Source organism: Pogonomyrmex barbatus, unplaced genomic scaffold (genome assembly GCF_055798465.1).
Source record: "Pogonomyrmex barbatus isolate J1 unplaced genomic scaffold, ASM5579846v1 scaffold21, whole genome shotgun sequence".
Classification (NCBI taxonomy): Eukaryota; Metazoa; Arthropoda; class Insecta; order Hymenoptera; family Formicidae; genus Pogonomyrmex; species Pogonomyrmex barbatus.
In genome coordinates, this window is record NW_028297118.1 from 2,581,492 (window position 1) to 2,599,547 (window position 18,056).

Sequence of the window (18,056 nt, forward strand, 5' to 3'; positions counted from 1 at the left end):
AATTAAAAATCATTGTTTATATCAAAATAATCTATGAAAACTTTGATTATTTACTTTCCATTATTTACTTTAAATATTAATTCAATTGATTTATGTATTTAACATAAATTTACATGTAGTACAAGTAAGATAAAAAAATTATGCAAAATAAATCATTTTCAAAGATCATTATAAAAGATTCTTGAAATATATAATTATAAATTCTTTATTTATTTCTTCGAATGGAAAACAATAGCTTTAATACAATCAATCTCGTGTATACAATCTTTCTGTGTGTAAAAATAATGTATACGTAATGTGTACAGGTTCTGGGTGTAAAAATAATGTATACGTAATCAATAGAAGTGTCACATTTATAGAATATAGAATGTATAGATTTATAAATTCATAAATCATCATCTGTTGTTTTTCTCAAATCTCAGAAACTGTCATTAAAAACAGATAAATAATTATCTTGAAAGTATATTTTTTTATTCTCCAATATCGTTGGATATAAATATTTCATTCGTCAATCGATAATTACTGATTAACAGATAATGAGATCCGTGAACATAGATTTACCGCTAATTTCACGAATTAGTGTTTTTATCAAGAATTCAAGTTTAAGATCTATAAATAATTATATTGTTTATTATATGTTATGTTTATTATATTGTGTGCTTTGTTAATTTATGTTTTAATGGATGCTAATTCACAGACATTAATAAAGGAATTAAAACATTGTTAGCTGTAAATATTATCTGCAAATTGTTAATTTAATATTTAGTATAAAACAATTGTAATTTTTTTCAAGTTTATCAAATTTTCGATATTTTTGCTTAAACTAATAAATTAAATTTCTATAATAAATGATGAAGAAATCCGGAATTGTATGCTTGCAATATAGAAAATAAAATATATTTAACTACATCTTAAAACTAAATAATATTTTTAATTATATTCTTAAGAAGATATTCTTTTTAGTATTTTTGTAAGTTAAAAATATAAATATAAAAAAAATGATTTTACGTAAAAGAATAATAAGACGTGCTAATAAATGTAAAGAATAATAAGACAGTTAGTCTGTATTATTAAACAAATTTAAATACAATAAATGCAATAAATCAATATTAGTATAAAATTTTTTTCCAAGGCTGCTGTATCATGTATTGAGAAAATAGGATAATAGATATCAAATACTGATCCTTATACTGATTATAAATAAGTATATTCCCTGATTTCAATTACCGAGTACCGTTCACCGTTTTGTCCCATAAATCAAACAGCTGTGGAAATTCCACGCATTTTTTTTTCCAAGGTTTACATAAATACCGATTCTTGGTGGTTTTTCGATTTCCGGTAAAAAAAATTAATTTGAACGAATACGTGAACACTAGAAAAACGAATAAAAATAGATATGTTGGTTATTATAAGCGATTGTAGATTATCGACACACGTCAGTAGTAACTACATTGAGTTCTCAGTATTTTTTTGTATTTGTAGCGAATAATTACGGATAACATCTCGCATTATTCATATTTAAGTGTATAATCTTTAGAAACAAGTGATTTGTATGCCCTTTTCTAATTACGATTATAGAACTGCGCGAATAAAATGCTGCATTGAATTAGAATGAATTATTTGAATTTATTATTATCTGGAGTTCCTGATGTATTTTTTTATTCATTTCTGCGTATTTAGAAAAATATATGTTTTTTACAAATTTCCTTTTATATATAAGAAAAGTTTTTTTTTTTTTGCTAATTATAAATGTTTGACTTTACTTTGTTAATTACGAAACACATGTACTTCTGCTGAAGCTCGAATTATTATGAAAATAATTGTACTACAATCAATGAAAATCAATGAAAACGTAACAATGTTCGCTTAATTAATAACAAAATTTACAAATAAAAAGAAAATACGCCGTTGTCCAATATTTTTAATACTTACAGACTTGATTTCCCCTGCGATAATGGGACGAAGAAAACATTTTTGTCATTGATTCATTTTATGAGAGTTCATAGGAGACAGATGATCTTCTTTTTATGAGGAAGATCATCTTTTTATTTAGCTGTATGTATTTCGACCTCCCGCATATCAAGTTTCAATGGTTATTCATGAATACGTGAACAGCTTATTAAAACCGCTCGGCGATTCTCCACATTTGCTGTGAGATTGCAATCATAAAAAAAAAGCATACTTACGAAACTCATTAAGTTCATTACTGGCTCGTAGAATGGGCCAGAAACGTTTTAGCATACATTACAAGCGACTTTTTTCTCACGATTGACGCATACGTACGATTTACGAGCGGCGCGACGCCGCTGCCGTTGTGTATTTTCGATCATGAAGCTACTCATGAAGATAAACACAAGTGGGATTATTAAGATTTTTTTCTTCATTGCAAGTACCGCACAGAGAGACCGCTTTTCGCGAATCAACGTAAAGAAACATGATAATTACTTCTCTCGACAGTCCAACCTTTTATTTTAATTTATTATTTTAATATAGAATATTCGGAATCATGATATCCTTTGATAGTCGCGGTTATTTTTTTAGTTATTTCTTTTTTCTTAGCAAAAATGATCGTTATCTACTATGCCTTTCAATAATTTTGGCAATTCACCGATAATTTTTTTTATTTTCTAAGTCTCTTGAGGTTTTAATTTAAGGATGATTTTGCGCATTGGCCTATTTAAATTGAATTAATTTAATTAATTGAATTATATATAAGTTGTATATCGTCCATTTATCTATTTATTTTTCTAAGTTTTTCTTTTTATCTTTTTCTAATATTTTTCTTGTAAACGAACATCGATAGGATAGTTTTTAGATTATTCGATGATTTTCGAATTGCTGCCTACAGCGAGGCATATCTGTCAAATCGATCGAATATTGTTATATAATGTGAAACCAGTAACTATACGGAAAAACCGGAATTTTTTATTTCATTCACTTTAGACAAGAAACAAAAAATATCACAAACAAAATTCTGCTGTGGCATTATATTGAAAGTAATTATTGACTTGCTTTTTTCTTCCTAATGATTTGTCAACACGGAATCATAATAGCACAATGGATTATATAAAAAGCCTTCGAAAATATTACTTTGTCTATATGCCAAATACGTTTTAAATGCAATTAAATAAAAACTATCGAGGAATTGCTTCGACAAAAGATTTTGCGACGTTGCAGTATATATATAAAATTAGAAAATGACCGATCCATTTAGTAGCTTCATAATTTTTCTCTTTTCGACGTTTCTAGAAAATAGCTATTATTGTAAAAAAAAAAATGTAAGCGCAATTGCATTAATATATGTTTATTGCAGTAAAACGTGATGATAATACATAATTATGACATTTCTTGTTATTTCGCTTGTTTATCTTAACAGCAAGAAATAATTTAAAAAAGATATTTGAAATATATGATATGTAATTGAAAGACGGAGTACATAGACAATCTCTGAACAATTTAATAATTTTTAATACAAATATTCAATTGCAAAATGACACATCAATAGGAATAAACTGTTTTCTCCAGAAAAATATTTTTAACCTAGATTGAAAAAAGAATCAATTCCATGATTATCAATTTCTTTCAATATCACTCCTATTAAAGATATCGTTTAGAAGACTAGAATAATCTGAGGAGATAATTTAAAGGAAAGGATCATTGATGCTATTGTTGATGAAACAATATTAAAACAAATATAGAATTGAATGTGAATTCTGTCTTAATATGCTCTTTGTACAACGAATAAAGTTCACGTGGAAATTTGCTAAATTGTGTGAAAAAAGCTTTTACGATGTTCTTTTATTATATAACAAACAAATAGAATTATCTCATTTATATTCTTAAGAATTTTCTTAAATTGTTCGGAGATTTTATTTTACGCAGATGGATTTTACGCTATTTTGATATCGGAGATTGATGGATTAAATTATGAAGTAATTGATTAAGTTTTTAGAAGGAAATGTAGAATGCTACACAGAGATCCGTTATGGCAAATGCTACTTATATAACCTATGTTCTCATGCCAGTTGTTTAATCTGAATTTAATATTCATGCACTTTAGTCTGATTAGAATACAATGTATTTTGATTTGTCCTATTTTTATTATTGCTGTATCTAAATTAATAATGATTAACTTCTTATTGTAAATATACTACATGCTAAGACTGTTCTTCTGGGGCTGCACCTTTTGTGTTTAACATAAGGCAAGTAACTAAATCTTTAGTATACTATTATTATTATTATTACTATTATTATTATTCTAATACTCAAGTTATTTTTACTTGAAGATATATATTTGTTGCGTGGTTGAACATTCAGAAAGCATTGCATATCAGATATTTTACGAAACAAAATTGAAGTCTATTTCTAACAGAAATCTATAATTTACATTAAACAAACTTCTACACAGATATTTTCAATGAATTAGTTAAGCTTTTATATTTTATTCATGAATTTTCAATCAAGCAATTTACGAATGTATATATAACTAGTTCTTTTTCTTCTTTTTCTTTTGATGTCATATATTATAATCTAAATATATAACAAACAATCTTCACAAACAACACAAAAATCCAAAAAATGTAATATTTTTAATTTTTTTTTACTAATAAAAAAAAACATTTCAATAAATCAACATATTCTCATGACGTCTTTTAAATGTTCATGTAGCCTAAATATATAATAATTAAAATGTTACCAAAGTGCTTACCAATTAACTTAATAATTACTTATTTTTTTGATTTATTTTTAGGCGGGGATATAGCTTAGAAGTTATAAATTCTGTCAGTTAAATAGAAATAGTAAAAATATATTATCATAGAGCGTGTGTGTGTGTGTGTGTATATATATATATATATATATATATATATATATTGCCATCTTATAAAGAAATTCCTTCCAGTCTCTTTTTGTTGATAAATTTATGCATGTTAACTTTACTATACATTATTAGTTCTACAAAGCGCGATGGCACCATTTACTAAATTTATAAAAACTTGTAAAATCATAAGCATCTTCTTAAATCTATGACTTATGACGTAAACATTCTCTGATCTATAATATAAACATTTATGTTATACATTTTGCTCATATGAATTAGATTACATAAAAGAAAAAACATTAACATAATTATTGTCCTCTTTGAAGATAATAATAATCATAAACAAATTTGATTATAAAATTGGTCCAATATTAATACTAATATGTATAACTTTTTTACTATTATTGAGTCATTGCTTATATTACAACAAAATGTGTCTCAAAAATGTATTATTAATATAATATTTAGATGTAATTCTAATCTTACATTTATATCTATTTTATACAGATAATAATCGTACAATAGCAATCAATTATGTATCAGTAAATTAAAATGAACAAGATATTTGTCCTTGAAAGGAAATATCTAAAAATATATTATATAATATTGCTATTAACGATTGCAAATCGTCCACGATTATCACTTATAAAACAGATATAAAAAAGTTTTGTTAAAAAAGCTATTAAACGTAAATATGAGTACAGGTGCAAACATCATATTTACATATTTTTATACTTAAATATGAATATATAAAATTCTCTTTCTTTCTCTTTCTTATGAATAACATTTTCCATAAATTTGTGACATAATGTTGAGATTCTTATCACTCTCCCATTCATATATATTTAATGTCTATTAAGTTTATATTAAAAGCATAAATTATATATAAAAAATTCTAAATTAAAAATAAAGATTAAAATTTCTCTTTATATTTTTGTTTCTAAAAAACTTTTATATTTTTTACTTTACTATTTTTACATTATATTTTTTTAAATATACATATTACCATTTATATTTATGTTATTTCTTCAAAATTACGGAATATATTCTGAAAGAATAACTTAAGTCTAAAGACACAATACTCCAAAGTCAGATTAACATTTCAGTTTTCAATAAATGTCTACAATATATTACTATTACTATATAATATGTTACTAATAAAATAGTTTAAGAATAAAAAATGTGTAATTAAACATAAATTATTCTTCCAGAAAAATATATAAATAAAATAATTTTCGTTAGACGCAAGATCCAAGATACCAATAATGACTTTTTTTTTTATTTCATGCATAAGGCCAAAGATTTAGACTTTCTCGTTATAAAACATGCCAAAACATACCTCACAGTATGATTCCATAATAGATAAATTTCTTAACAATTATTTTATTAATTATATAAATGTAGATTTACTTTTAGTATTCTTCTTTTCCATTTATGCTAGCGGACATGTGGCTCTGTTGAGTAGCACTCCGAATAACTTCAATCCACCTAAAAAATATTTATTATTGTATTTTTCATAATTCTTAGTTTTTTAGAATTACAAAAATATTTTACATATTTACCTTCCAAAAGTATAATCGCTTTCTGCTCGGAAGAAGTATACATGACTTTTAAATTGTAACTTGAATACAAAATCTTTATTGATCCCATCTTTTTCCGACGGCGTAGAAACAGTATATCCTAGTAATGGTAAACTAGCTAATGGAAAGTCATCTTGATGAGATTTGTAGAAAAATAAACAGAAATTTGTAAATACAACCCAAAGCTTTTGCCAACCATTGCTGTTCTTAAATTTCCGTAAAAGAAATCCACTAAGCTGGTTCTAAAATAATACATAATAAAAAAAATCATTAGTTTTTACATCCAAGTCTAACATAATAGATCAAAATATTCCAAAACACTATAATAATATTATTCGAAACTTTTACATACTTGAAATGCTCGTAGTTGATCACTGTAACTAATACTTGTATTACGATGCCAACAAACATGAATAGTAGTATTGCTGCGTTGCGATGCCTTTGCACCTCCACAAGTTCGATCTACTTCTAATCCTATCCCATCTCCCATTTCGTCAGCGGAACCTAAAACTTTTATAAAAAAGCAGTACAAAGGACAAATTTAGAAGAAATTTTTCTTTCATTCAATACAGAACTCTTTTAATTTTTTACTTACTGCAAGACTTTAGACTTAAATATGGCATTTTCGCATCTGATGCATCGACTTGTGTTATTGCCATATTTAAATCTTCCATCCACCTCTCTTTCTCTTCTTCGTTGCTTGCGGCAACTGTCAGTGACCTACAAAATAATATAAATTTTATATCTTTTTGTTTCTCTCACGTTTTTAACTTTAATAAAATAGCACTAAAATATATAATAAAAATATTTATAATATTAAAATAGCACTGAAATATATAAATATATAAATAAATATATAAATAAAAATATTTATAATATTAAAATATTATTTATATAAAATATAATTGCTTTCCTTTTAAATATGTTTATTTCAATATTTAATTCATATTGTGAAGTTACAATAGTACTAAAGGAGGAAAGATTGTCAGATTGACTAGAACATATTAATACAACACGTGCTCCAATAAAATCAGTTTAGCTCGTTGACTTCTCAATAACAAAACGACCTTTTAATGGAACTTAAATATCTCATTGTAATGTATTATTTCATTTCATTATTTTAACTATAATTTGATATTTTAAATATAAATATACTTACTGATTTCCTTGTCCATCAATAATAAATGCAAAATCCGTTCCAGTCTTATTATCTGCGTCTTGAATCTTCATTCCTTTCAATGGTAATTGACCATGTACACGGAAACATTGCATTGGTTGTTGCGTACGGAATGTATACAGTAATACATCTGAGAACTATGAAAGTAAATGAAAATATATTAATTTAATTATCATTGTATTAACACATTAATTACTATGATAATCGCCGAATGTTCAAAGTTTTATAAAGTGCTTGTAAAGAAATAAATGTCCATTAATAACAATTTAAATGACAAATAGCTAACAATTTAAAATAAATAGTATCAATAATTAATAACTTTTATTTTTAATCATATTATACAATATTTTATCAATATAGAATTTAATAATAAAAATTGTATTGTAATGTATAGTAAAACATATAAAAGTCTTTGAGTAGACATGTTAATTCGTAAGAAACTTACCAAAAAGAACATACGTTGTTGGAAACCTTTACGGCTGTATTTTTGCAAGCATCCCTGTCTAATAAATCTTCGACCTTCTTGCGCTAGATTATCAAAACCAGTAATATCTCTTTGCATTTCACATAATTGCACCAAGTTTTCCTACAATAGTGAAAGACAAATCAGAAAAAAATTGAAACTTGACATAACTTTATATCAAAAATCGTATAAAAATATTGCATTCTATGATAATTCCGTGATAAATAGATTCCTTCATTTTAACTTTCAAATTCTCAAATTTTCAAATTTTCTTACCGCTTGATTTATAATAGTAAGTCCCTCGAGCAACGTCTCGCCGAGTCTGTCTCTTGCTGCCAAACAATCCTCAAAATCGGTATGATCCTTTGGATAATGATCCAATAGTCCTAAAAGTCATTTTGAAAAATTAAAAATTATCGTATATTATAAAATTATCGTACATGTTACAAATCCGATAATCAATATCAATACCACTCACTGTCAATAATACTGTTATAGTGCAATAACCGTTGCAGAGGTTTCAAAAGGAATGATGTTAATGGCAGGTAGCAATGCTTCTGTGACTCAAAATCACGACAGAGTTGATCGAAGCGTCGCGACGTTCGCATAGAATATTCCATTTTCTCCAATACCGGGATTAAATTTTCCAAGTATTGGTCGTAGAGAGGCAGGATATTCAAAAGTGTATTGTATAGAAAGTCACCAATATTGTGACGAGCATTGCTCTCCCAGCGTGCAAGTCGTGCCTCCATTTCTTGAAGGCAAGGCCCATGTACATCGGCGAGTAGCTCGATTAAAGAGATTACTGACTCCCCTTCTAATGCCGCTTCCCTAGAAACTTCCTCTCGGAACCACTGCATATAAATATGAGTTACAATTTAGAATTTGCAAATCTTCTTTTTCTCATTATATCATGTTCTAAACTGAATTTGTTTTAACTGACATGTTTTAAGTCAGAATTAAAAATTTATATTAATAAATAATAACTAAGAGAAATCATTCTCGTTCCTATTCCTAGCAAGCAGGATCATAGGTGTTAGATTTCTATATGAAATAAATTCAAATAATTATGTCACCCAGCCACGAGCAGAATTATAAAGTAGCAGTTTTACAATAACTCAATAATCAAATTAAGATATCGATTAAAAATCTCTTTTATTCCCTCCCTCCACAGAAAATATATATTGCAAAAAATATCATCCTAGTCAGGGATCGAATCTGCTCTTCAGGCAGACATCATATCCATTCAATCACTGAGACTATAATAATATTTCGCAATATTTAGATAAATAATAAGGATATGATAAACTACATTGTAATTCTGCTCATGGCTGGTGACATAATAATTTGAATTTCTTTTATGTAGAAATTTAGCACCTAAGTTCCTACTTACCGTAAATAGGCATGATTTCTCCCGACTTATATCAATGTTCGTTTAAAAATTTCGTTTAAAAATTTATGAGTTCTCTTCAGCTTTCAAATTAGACTTGTTTTAACTGACACATTTCAACAACAAATAAACAAAGTGTAAAAACTTTACTTACCACGTTAATAACATCCAGGTCCTTTTTGTAAGTTCGTTCTGTCATCAGGAGCTCCTTGGCTATGTAATAAGCTTTATCGGTTGGCCATCTCTGAACAAAAAAGTACTCTTTATTATTAACTCTTTATTATTAATCTCTTAGGAAATATGCAATGAAAATAATATGGCAATAATTAGTTTTTAATCTACAAACCTTCATTTTTTTAACCTCCGCCTCCTCCGCTTCCCCGTTTCGTATATTTTTTACTGGGCTGAGATCCGGCGAATTTACGACGCTCGCATTGTTCACTTCGATCCCGCCGTTTGTCGTTCGTTTATCTGGTGATTTCTCAGCGGCATATACAGAATTATTGTTCTCCCGTTGATTAGATATCTCCTGCTTTTCGGCTAGGACATCTGCAAATAAATAACAGTTAGGCAATTTCGAAAAAAAAGAAAAACCAAAAATAAAAATTTCGCTAAATATAAGAAAATGTGAGAGAACTAAAAATAAAGAGATAAACAAGTGTGTCGATGAAATATCTGAGATGTAAAACCTGATATATGTAATGCACGCATGCTGTAGTGCACTATTTATATTCGTTTTTTTTTTCTTTTATTGTAAATCTTTCACAGGATTCGAAAACAGATATTGATGGCTTATTCAAATGCGACACAAAGTTCTTGGGAAAGTTTCGACGAATGACGATGGTATATCTGTGACAAGTATCTATAAAATTTATACTACTTTTCGTATAAGTCTACATGCACGGAAAAGACAATTCTCGATGTATTATTAAATATCAGGAAATTTATAACTATAAGAATTAATTGTTTTTTGTCCAGTAACATTAAAGTCCTAATATCGTAACTTCTGCTCTAAAAGTTTTCTTATTATCAGCAACAATCATTGTAATGGCATTATGAGGCGAGTAAGTAAAAGCATTTGAAATAAAAGCACATAATGGAATACGTGCAGTACTTCTAATAAGAATGAAAGAAAAAAAATAAGATCGACCCTCTTTGCGCAGATCATGATGCAAGAATAATGACGTGAGCGCAAATAATGTCGAGTAAATTATTTCTGTAAATAAATAAGACATTCATCAAAGCCAGTGTGTGCCTTTCATTCTCATGAAAATTCATGCTCAAGCACGTCTATAAAATCCATGTTTCAGTAAATAAGCAAGTGATAAAATGGCGATTAGAAGCCGGATAAAGTTAATGCTAAAAATCCATAATGTACAACAATCTTCTATATTATTCCATTGACGTAAATCGCATGCGGAAATAAGCAACGTGATTTGAGGTCGCGTGACATTAGCAATGGACGAACGGAAATTCTTCAGCAGCGATCGAACTCGACTTCCTCCATCAGAGAAAGTCGCAGAACGTAATGAGAACAATCAACAAAAGAGTGTATTATAAATGGTACAATTAGGAATAAGCTACTTCGCTTGTATAACGCGTCGTAATGATATAAAGATCATTCAAATACGAATCGCTGACGCATTTGCATGAATCGCTGACGCATTTGCATGAATCTTTGATGTCTTGAAAACATATTCCTTTGGCCTTTGAGCGCGATAATTAACAGCTGCATTATACATCGTTTATACAACGGTGAAGTCACGTATGATTCCAATTATATTTTGATATTTTCGTCCTTGATTCCGAAACAAAAGGCTTACGAGAGCGTTTTATTATGCATTTTGTAACCGGGGTGCCTATTCAAATCTGAAAAAAGAATTCCCTGAGAATTTCCTGATTTTAAAGGCAATTTGTTAAAAAAAATTCTAGATAGATGAAACGAAATGTATTTTTTAATGTATCTTACAAGTAAATATATATTTATTGTGCAAAATTTTTAATATTTTTCACGCATAAAAGTTAAGTTATAAGAATCACTCGAGTTTCAATAATTAACTTTGAAAAATTTTAAAAGAAATTATAAAAAAAAACTCTAAAAAATAAATATTTTATATTACATAAAATTTTTTAATTTTATTTTTAAACTTATGATGCGTATCGGTACAAAATTTAATTATAAATAACTATTAAAATAAATATGTCTTGATTAAATAAAACTGTACGAAATTGTTGTCTTTAATACCGAATATTGAATTAACCGTAAAATTAATGTGCTTTGATGTTTAGAGTGGATGGTCCATGTTAACAATTCAATTAATAAATTCCCGATTAAATAATATAAAGATAAAATATTAGAAAAAAATAACAAAAAATTCTCTGATTTTCATAAAATTCCCTTAGAATTCCAGGTTTTTCCAGATAGTAGACTTCTTGGTAACAAAAAAGATGTATTGTTCTCATTATTAAAAAAATACATTCATAGAATTAACACAAGCAATAAAATAGGCATTAAGATACCTTGGTTCTTTAAATATTATGTATTCACGAATTTATTTATTTTTTTTTTTGGATAACTTCCGAAATTCTATAGCATTCAAATGAACGGTATAACGTAATAATTCGTTTACGGATTATGCAAATGCAACAGAGTATCCAGATTAAGCGAGAATTCGTGCCACTTTAATGAATGTATCGTGAAACAACGACGAAGAAAAAGAAATCGTAATATCCACAATTAAGACAGACATTGTTAGGGGGATTACTCACACGTAATGTCATCCATGTCGAGCGACGAATCCGGCATTGCGATAAAGAGATACGATATGAAGAACAAAAAAAAAACCGAAGAGAACAAGGACAGACCACATCAGGGAGGAAGGAGAAGACGGAAAAATTCAATGTTCGATCTGCTAAAATAGACAGAACGAGGAGAAACGAAAAGCAATGTGAACCGCGCCTCTGTCAGGGCTGAAATTAAAATGTCAGTCTGGACCACACGTGGATGGACAATGAAAAATGCGGAAGGTAGGAGAAAAAACGAAAAAAAGAGAGAAAACGAGAGAAAAAGAAAGATTCGTTTGAAAAACTGCTGAAATTACTGACGCAGATCCGACATGTGACTTTGTATATAATTTATTGTTATCATAATTAATGTATCAATAATCAATGTACAATAGATTCCCTACATTTGGAGTACCACCGCTCTTCGTCCTTCGGACGCCGGTAATTCCCCACGTTCCTCCATCGAGCTGTGCCTCGATATATATCGTATTCGAACACAATCGGTCGGTATATCGAACCGACCGATGAGACGGCGCATCTCAACCGGGGGAATCACCGCGTAAAACAGATATATTTTTTTATGTATATATATATATATATTTATTTATATATTTATTTTCATATATATATATATATATAGCGTTAACAAGTACGGTATATCGATAAACGATCAAAAAGTGTTACACAAATTACAAATGGGAGTGGGGGGGTGGAGGAGCGTTACGCCGACACGACGGACACCTCGACGTATGTGTATCCTGCTCTAATTATCTTGTTCACCACTTCTCTTTCCGACTGTTAAATCGGGTTGCCTAATTATACAATTGCAATTATATATACCTACGCATACATACACGTGTGTGCGTGTGCGCGTATATAAAATGTCCCACCGCTACCGAGTGCCGTTTCGGCTACAGATGTCGGAGGACGAACTAAGAGAAGCAGCATAAGTCGTGGAACTATTTCAAAACGATCCATAAAATTTAAGAAGACTGTCTTTTAAATCCTTTAATAGGAAAGAGACCGCGCTGAGGGAGAGAGAAAGGACAGCGAAATCTATTCTCTCTCAGCGCATCTCGAACTAATTTGACATCACGATGAAGAGACATAAATTATAGTTTAAAGAGAAAAGTAAACCATAACAGACATAATCGAGTTATTCAATGGTAAAGATAAAAAGGAAGTGTGTATGACCGGGGAGGACATCCGATAGTAATGGGGCATTCTATATACGTCGTATATTTCGAACGCTCACAAATCAAAGTAAAAGTCAGTTGACACGCGAGTAACGTCGTCTTTGCAGACCGGAAACGGAAGATGAGCGAGCTCGAAGATACGTTGGGACGACAACGACATACGATTACCGTCCAATCAGTGATTCTCTCAAAGACTTCTTTATTGCTAGTCTGGTAAGCCATTAGAAAGGACGAAGCGTATTTAAAAGTTAAACATTCAAAATTAGCGAAATACAAACTGGAAGACAAACAATAGTTTCAACGAGAAGACTGCTTGATGTAAATTAACACTTTGTGACCCTGTTGAGATTTCATACAGGTATTCATTATTACAATCGACAGTCTTATAAAAACGTTTGACACCGAAAGATTAAGATGTAAGAACACAATGCTTACGTTGTAATTTGCGACGGTATAGACAAAATGGCTTATCGACTTGATATATAAAAAGCCGAGCTTTACCTTTGATAAAGTTTAAAGCCGAATAACGTTTGGACACGCGACAAATATCTTCAACAAATATCCGAATCAGAGTAGAAAGAGTTTCGTAAGAACAGCTAACGAATGGCTTATTCATAAACGTTGTTATAAATCTATGACCGGCCAAATTTATCCTGAAATATGTGGAAATCGAACCACACAATATCCTTAACTTAAATAATTAAGTACATTCATATCTGCATGCAGTAAACTTTGCAAAAAGAGAAAAACTTAAAGTTATTTTCAATCATTCTCTTTGATCGTAGTGAATCCCTTCATATAATATTTGGCACTATCTTCTTAAAAAAGTTTTCCATCGATTTTTTTTTTTTTCAAAATTTAGATCATTCCAATGGTTAATACAAAGTATCTTTTAATTTATTAATACATTTATGAATAAACAATGCCAAGAAAATGTGAAATTCTTCGTTTATCGTCTACGTTATAAATGGTCAAAAGTTTATTAAATTTATCTCTGTTTCTGTCTTAAATTTCAATACATAATTTGAACATTATGAAAATTAGCTTGGATTAACTTTTCGCCAGAGATTCACTTCTCAAGTGTTTATATTCTGGCGATGCAATACGAGTTCCGAAATTACAAAAATTAAAATTCCAAGCTTCGGTGCAACTGTATATTTTCCTTTTTTATAAATACAGAAAGTTAAATGCCACAAGTCTCTCTCTCTCTCTCTCTCTCTCTCTCTCTCTCTCTCTCTCTCTCGATATTAAGATTATTCTCTCTGGTTTTTCAAAAATTACATTGCAGTTGCATTAAATCCTTTAATCAGAACGAAATCCGACAAAACACAAATCACTATTATCGTTAACCCACTATTGCATACTTGACACTCGATTCTGGTTAATTTTTGAAAATAAATTTTAACAAATTTATAAAAAAAAAAAACAAATAAATATGCATATTTGCTGGTAAGCTCTTTTCAGCTCTTTTATATCATTTACAAAGTCTGTCAACGAGATTTTTATAATAAAACCGAATGTATTTTATTATATTTATTTAGATTTTGCCTGCAGCGCGCGAACGTGATGCAATAGAGGGTCAACTATTTATAAAATATGTCCACTGCGAGTTCTCTGCGATTGACTACTCGATACATAACAGTCGTTCGGCTGTCACGCTCGGGTTATATTTATATATTGATCCCCTGAACCACTATCGAGATACGATATTGAGAAGCACGGAGGATGATTCTTCAGAATTCATAGCAAAAATGAAGGGAGAATACGGGATAATATCCATTAATTACAAACTTCTCATCCCAGGCATCAGGCATTATTGCTAAATTCATGAACAGTATAGTAAATGTTGACAATGATAATTCGAATAACGAATTATTGGGAGAATTATAGAAGAGAAAAGCCTATGTTTGTTATACTGAGAGAGATTTAAACAATTTCAATGTTTGTTGAGTATTGCAATAACAGTAAGATTCATCAAGTGAAGATTCATCATTAATAGAAGTAACTTTTTTGAAGTTTTCGAAAATAGAAATATTATATCACTATAATATAATGTTTGAAACATTTAAATTGTTTATATCTAACTCAGATGCATCCTCTTCTATTGGAAGAAAATTATACAAGCCTCGAATAAATTGAGAAGAAACAAGAGACGTAGAAGCGAGGACGATCTCTTACGGTGTCCATACACATATACTGCAAAGATACTGTGAATAAGAATTATACTTGAACGTGGTTATGGTGACCGAGAACGGACTTCACACAATTGATCGGGGATTAAACGTGACGAGATATTGTGATAGGTGGCAAAATACGTTCGTGATTCGTGACAGGGGCGCTACGTAATGGTTCCAAAGGTTCCTAAATAGTTAATAATTGACGTAGAAGTGTACATATAATTTGTGTACGTGCGCGTGTGTGTATATGTGGTTTATGCGTGTGGAGTATGTGTATTGTGTATTTTATATGTGTGTGTGTGTGTGTGTGTGTGTGTGTGTGTGTGTGTGTGTGTGTAGTAATGGTGAATAAAATGCGGGAACGTTCAGTACCACGCTGCAACTAGAGATGTGAGTTTGACGATCGCGTTTAGTTATTTCTCCACTCGTCTTGAAGATAACAGATAAAGAAATTCATAAATTATTATTTTTTTTTTTTTTGTATCTTGTTATCACAGCTTAAACGTGAGGCAGTGTGAAATGATCGAGATTGCTCGATTTTAGCATGCGGAGAGACGTCGCAATTAATCTGCGAATATTCCACCGCTAAGTTATTACAACATTTCTGGCGTCTTGATGAGATTGTTCCTCTCTTGTTTTTTTTTCAACAAAGCTACGTCCAAGATACCTCGCATTTCTTCCAATCTTTAGGAAGCTGTTTTTTTATAAATATATATATATATAGCGTACCATCAGTACCATCATATCGCGATCGTTCGATTAATGTAACTTCATATATTCATATGAGTGAAATTCACATCTCTACGCACGCTCTAGGCAGGGAGGCAGGATTCAATAATAGACTATATTATATATATATATACATATATATATATATAGCATAGCTAATATGATTAACGCAAAAAATAAGAGAGGGTGATGTTTTCGATGGTTACTCGAAACTACAAGAATTAAATAATGAAATCTTTCAAATTTGGCTAATAGTCATCGCGCATATATACAATCGAAAATATTTATCACACGTTCGGCACAACATATTTCACAGAAAATATCGGAAAATCATCGGAATTCTTTTAAGACACGCGTTAACGCGTTTCTAGAAGATCTAGCTGCAATAATCTAAAAAGTGCGGTGCGGATGTACTGAGATCTGTGAACATTTTGTGGATATTTTGTGCATACATGAAGATCCGACCGATACAATATTTAGCTTTTATACAACGGATTGTCTCCATCTTCATTTCTCTCTTTTTTTAAAATCATGAACAATGTGACGAGAATCTTCAGAATAAATATCATGGTGTAAGGAATTAGGTGCGTCTAAGATCTAGGGAATCAACAAGAAATCTCGCTACAGAATGAAATTGACAAAGCGGAAAAACATGCTAACAAAGAGAAAAGAGACGGATAACAAATTGGTCTAATTTAAGCGAAAACGAAATCGCGAAAGAGAACAACACGTTTTATTACGCATAGGCAAAGTGCCTATCTTTAAAAGTCCTCTAGTGTCAAACAAAGTTGACAAGGGGAAAAAGATAAAATTTCGTAGCGCTTCTATACACACGGAGTGATTTGGAAGTATAATATATATTTTCCAAATATATATATTTAATAATATTAATATATAAAGATTTGCACACCCCATGTGTCATTAGACGCTAATGAAAATAATTTTTCATAATGTTATTACATATTTCTGTCATCGTATATATTCTATTATTCCAAATTTCTAACACTAGTGAATAGTCCAGAACTATGATTGCCGAGACTCGCACTTTGTTTACTTCGATATTAAAAATCGCAAACGTCTAGGCGCGAAATGAATTCCATTCGCTTGAAAAAAATTGAGTTCGAATTTTTCTGCTTTTGACAATAGAATTTTTACAGATCTTACACTGTAACAACATGAGAAAGCATAATTTATGGTTTCCTACCTCCCCCCGCAAAAATCACAACCCCGAGAGAATGCTGCATAAAAATCAAACGATCGCAAGCGTAATATTCGAAGAGGCTGCAAAAAGATGAAGAGTAGAAGCTCAGTACGCTCAGGATATCGGTTTTTTGCGCTCTTTTCTTTTTCTTTTTTTTTTTTTTTTTTTTTCCAGTGATCTCGTTTTGCGATCCTCTGGTGTGTGCGGCTGCGCATCTATTTGCGCGAACCTCATTGACGTGTAGCGTGGTACTTTCTTAGCCTGAACAGTGTGCGGTGTATGGCTTTCCGCTCAACGTGGGTACAGCGGTAAGAATCGATTGGTCAGGGTGCGTGGTGTTGCGTGAACCATTACGTTACGCACCTGGTTCACGCGGTAATGCATGTGCCATGCCGGCGAGTTCACGTATCCGTTCGTGTAGGTCCAACGATTGTAATCACCACCTGTCGAAAAGCATATGTAAAGTATACCGGCTACATACATATATATATATATATATATATATATATATATATATATATAAATATATACACATGTATA

The 18,056-nt window shown here is 30.0% G+C and overlaps 1 protein-coding gene across 1 annotated transcript in view; it reads right to left on the minus strand.

The window, feature by feature from the left end:
• Positions 1–3,288: 3,288 nt before the first annotated feature.
• Positions 3,289–18,056, minus strand: part of LOC105427642 (FERM, ARHGEF and pleckstrin domain-containing protein 1) — a 41,138-nt gene continuing 26,370 nt past the window's right edge. Inside the window, exons 12-21 of the mRNA XM_025218355.2 lie at positions 9,776–9,978; positions 9,584–9,673; positions 8,518–8,893; positions 8,316–8,425; positions 8,022–8,162; positions 7,559–7,713; positions 6,995–7,119; positions 6,752–6,909; positions 6,382–6,641; positions 3,289–6,307 (exon numbers count right to left, since the gene is read on the minus strand). Coding sequence (XP_025074140.2) covers positions 6,232–6,307; positions 6,382–6,641; positions 6,752–6,909; positions 6,995–7,119; positions 7,559–7,713; positions 8,022–8,162; positions 8,316–8,425; positions 8,518–8,893; positions 9,584–9,673; positions 9,776–9,978 — 1,694 coding nt within the window. The 3' untranslated portion in view covers positions 3,289–6,231. The remainder of the gene's footprint in view (positions 6,308–6,381; positions 6,642–6,751; positions 6,910–6,994; positions 7,120–7,558; positions 7,714–8,021; positions 8,163–8,315; positions 8,426–8,517; positions 8,894–9,583; positions 9,674–9,775; positions 9,979–18,056) is intronic.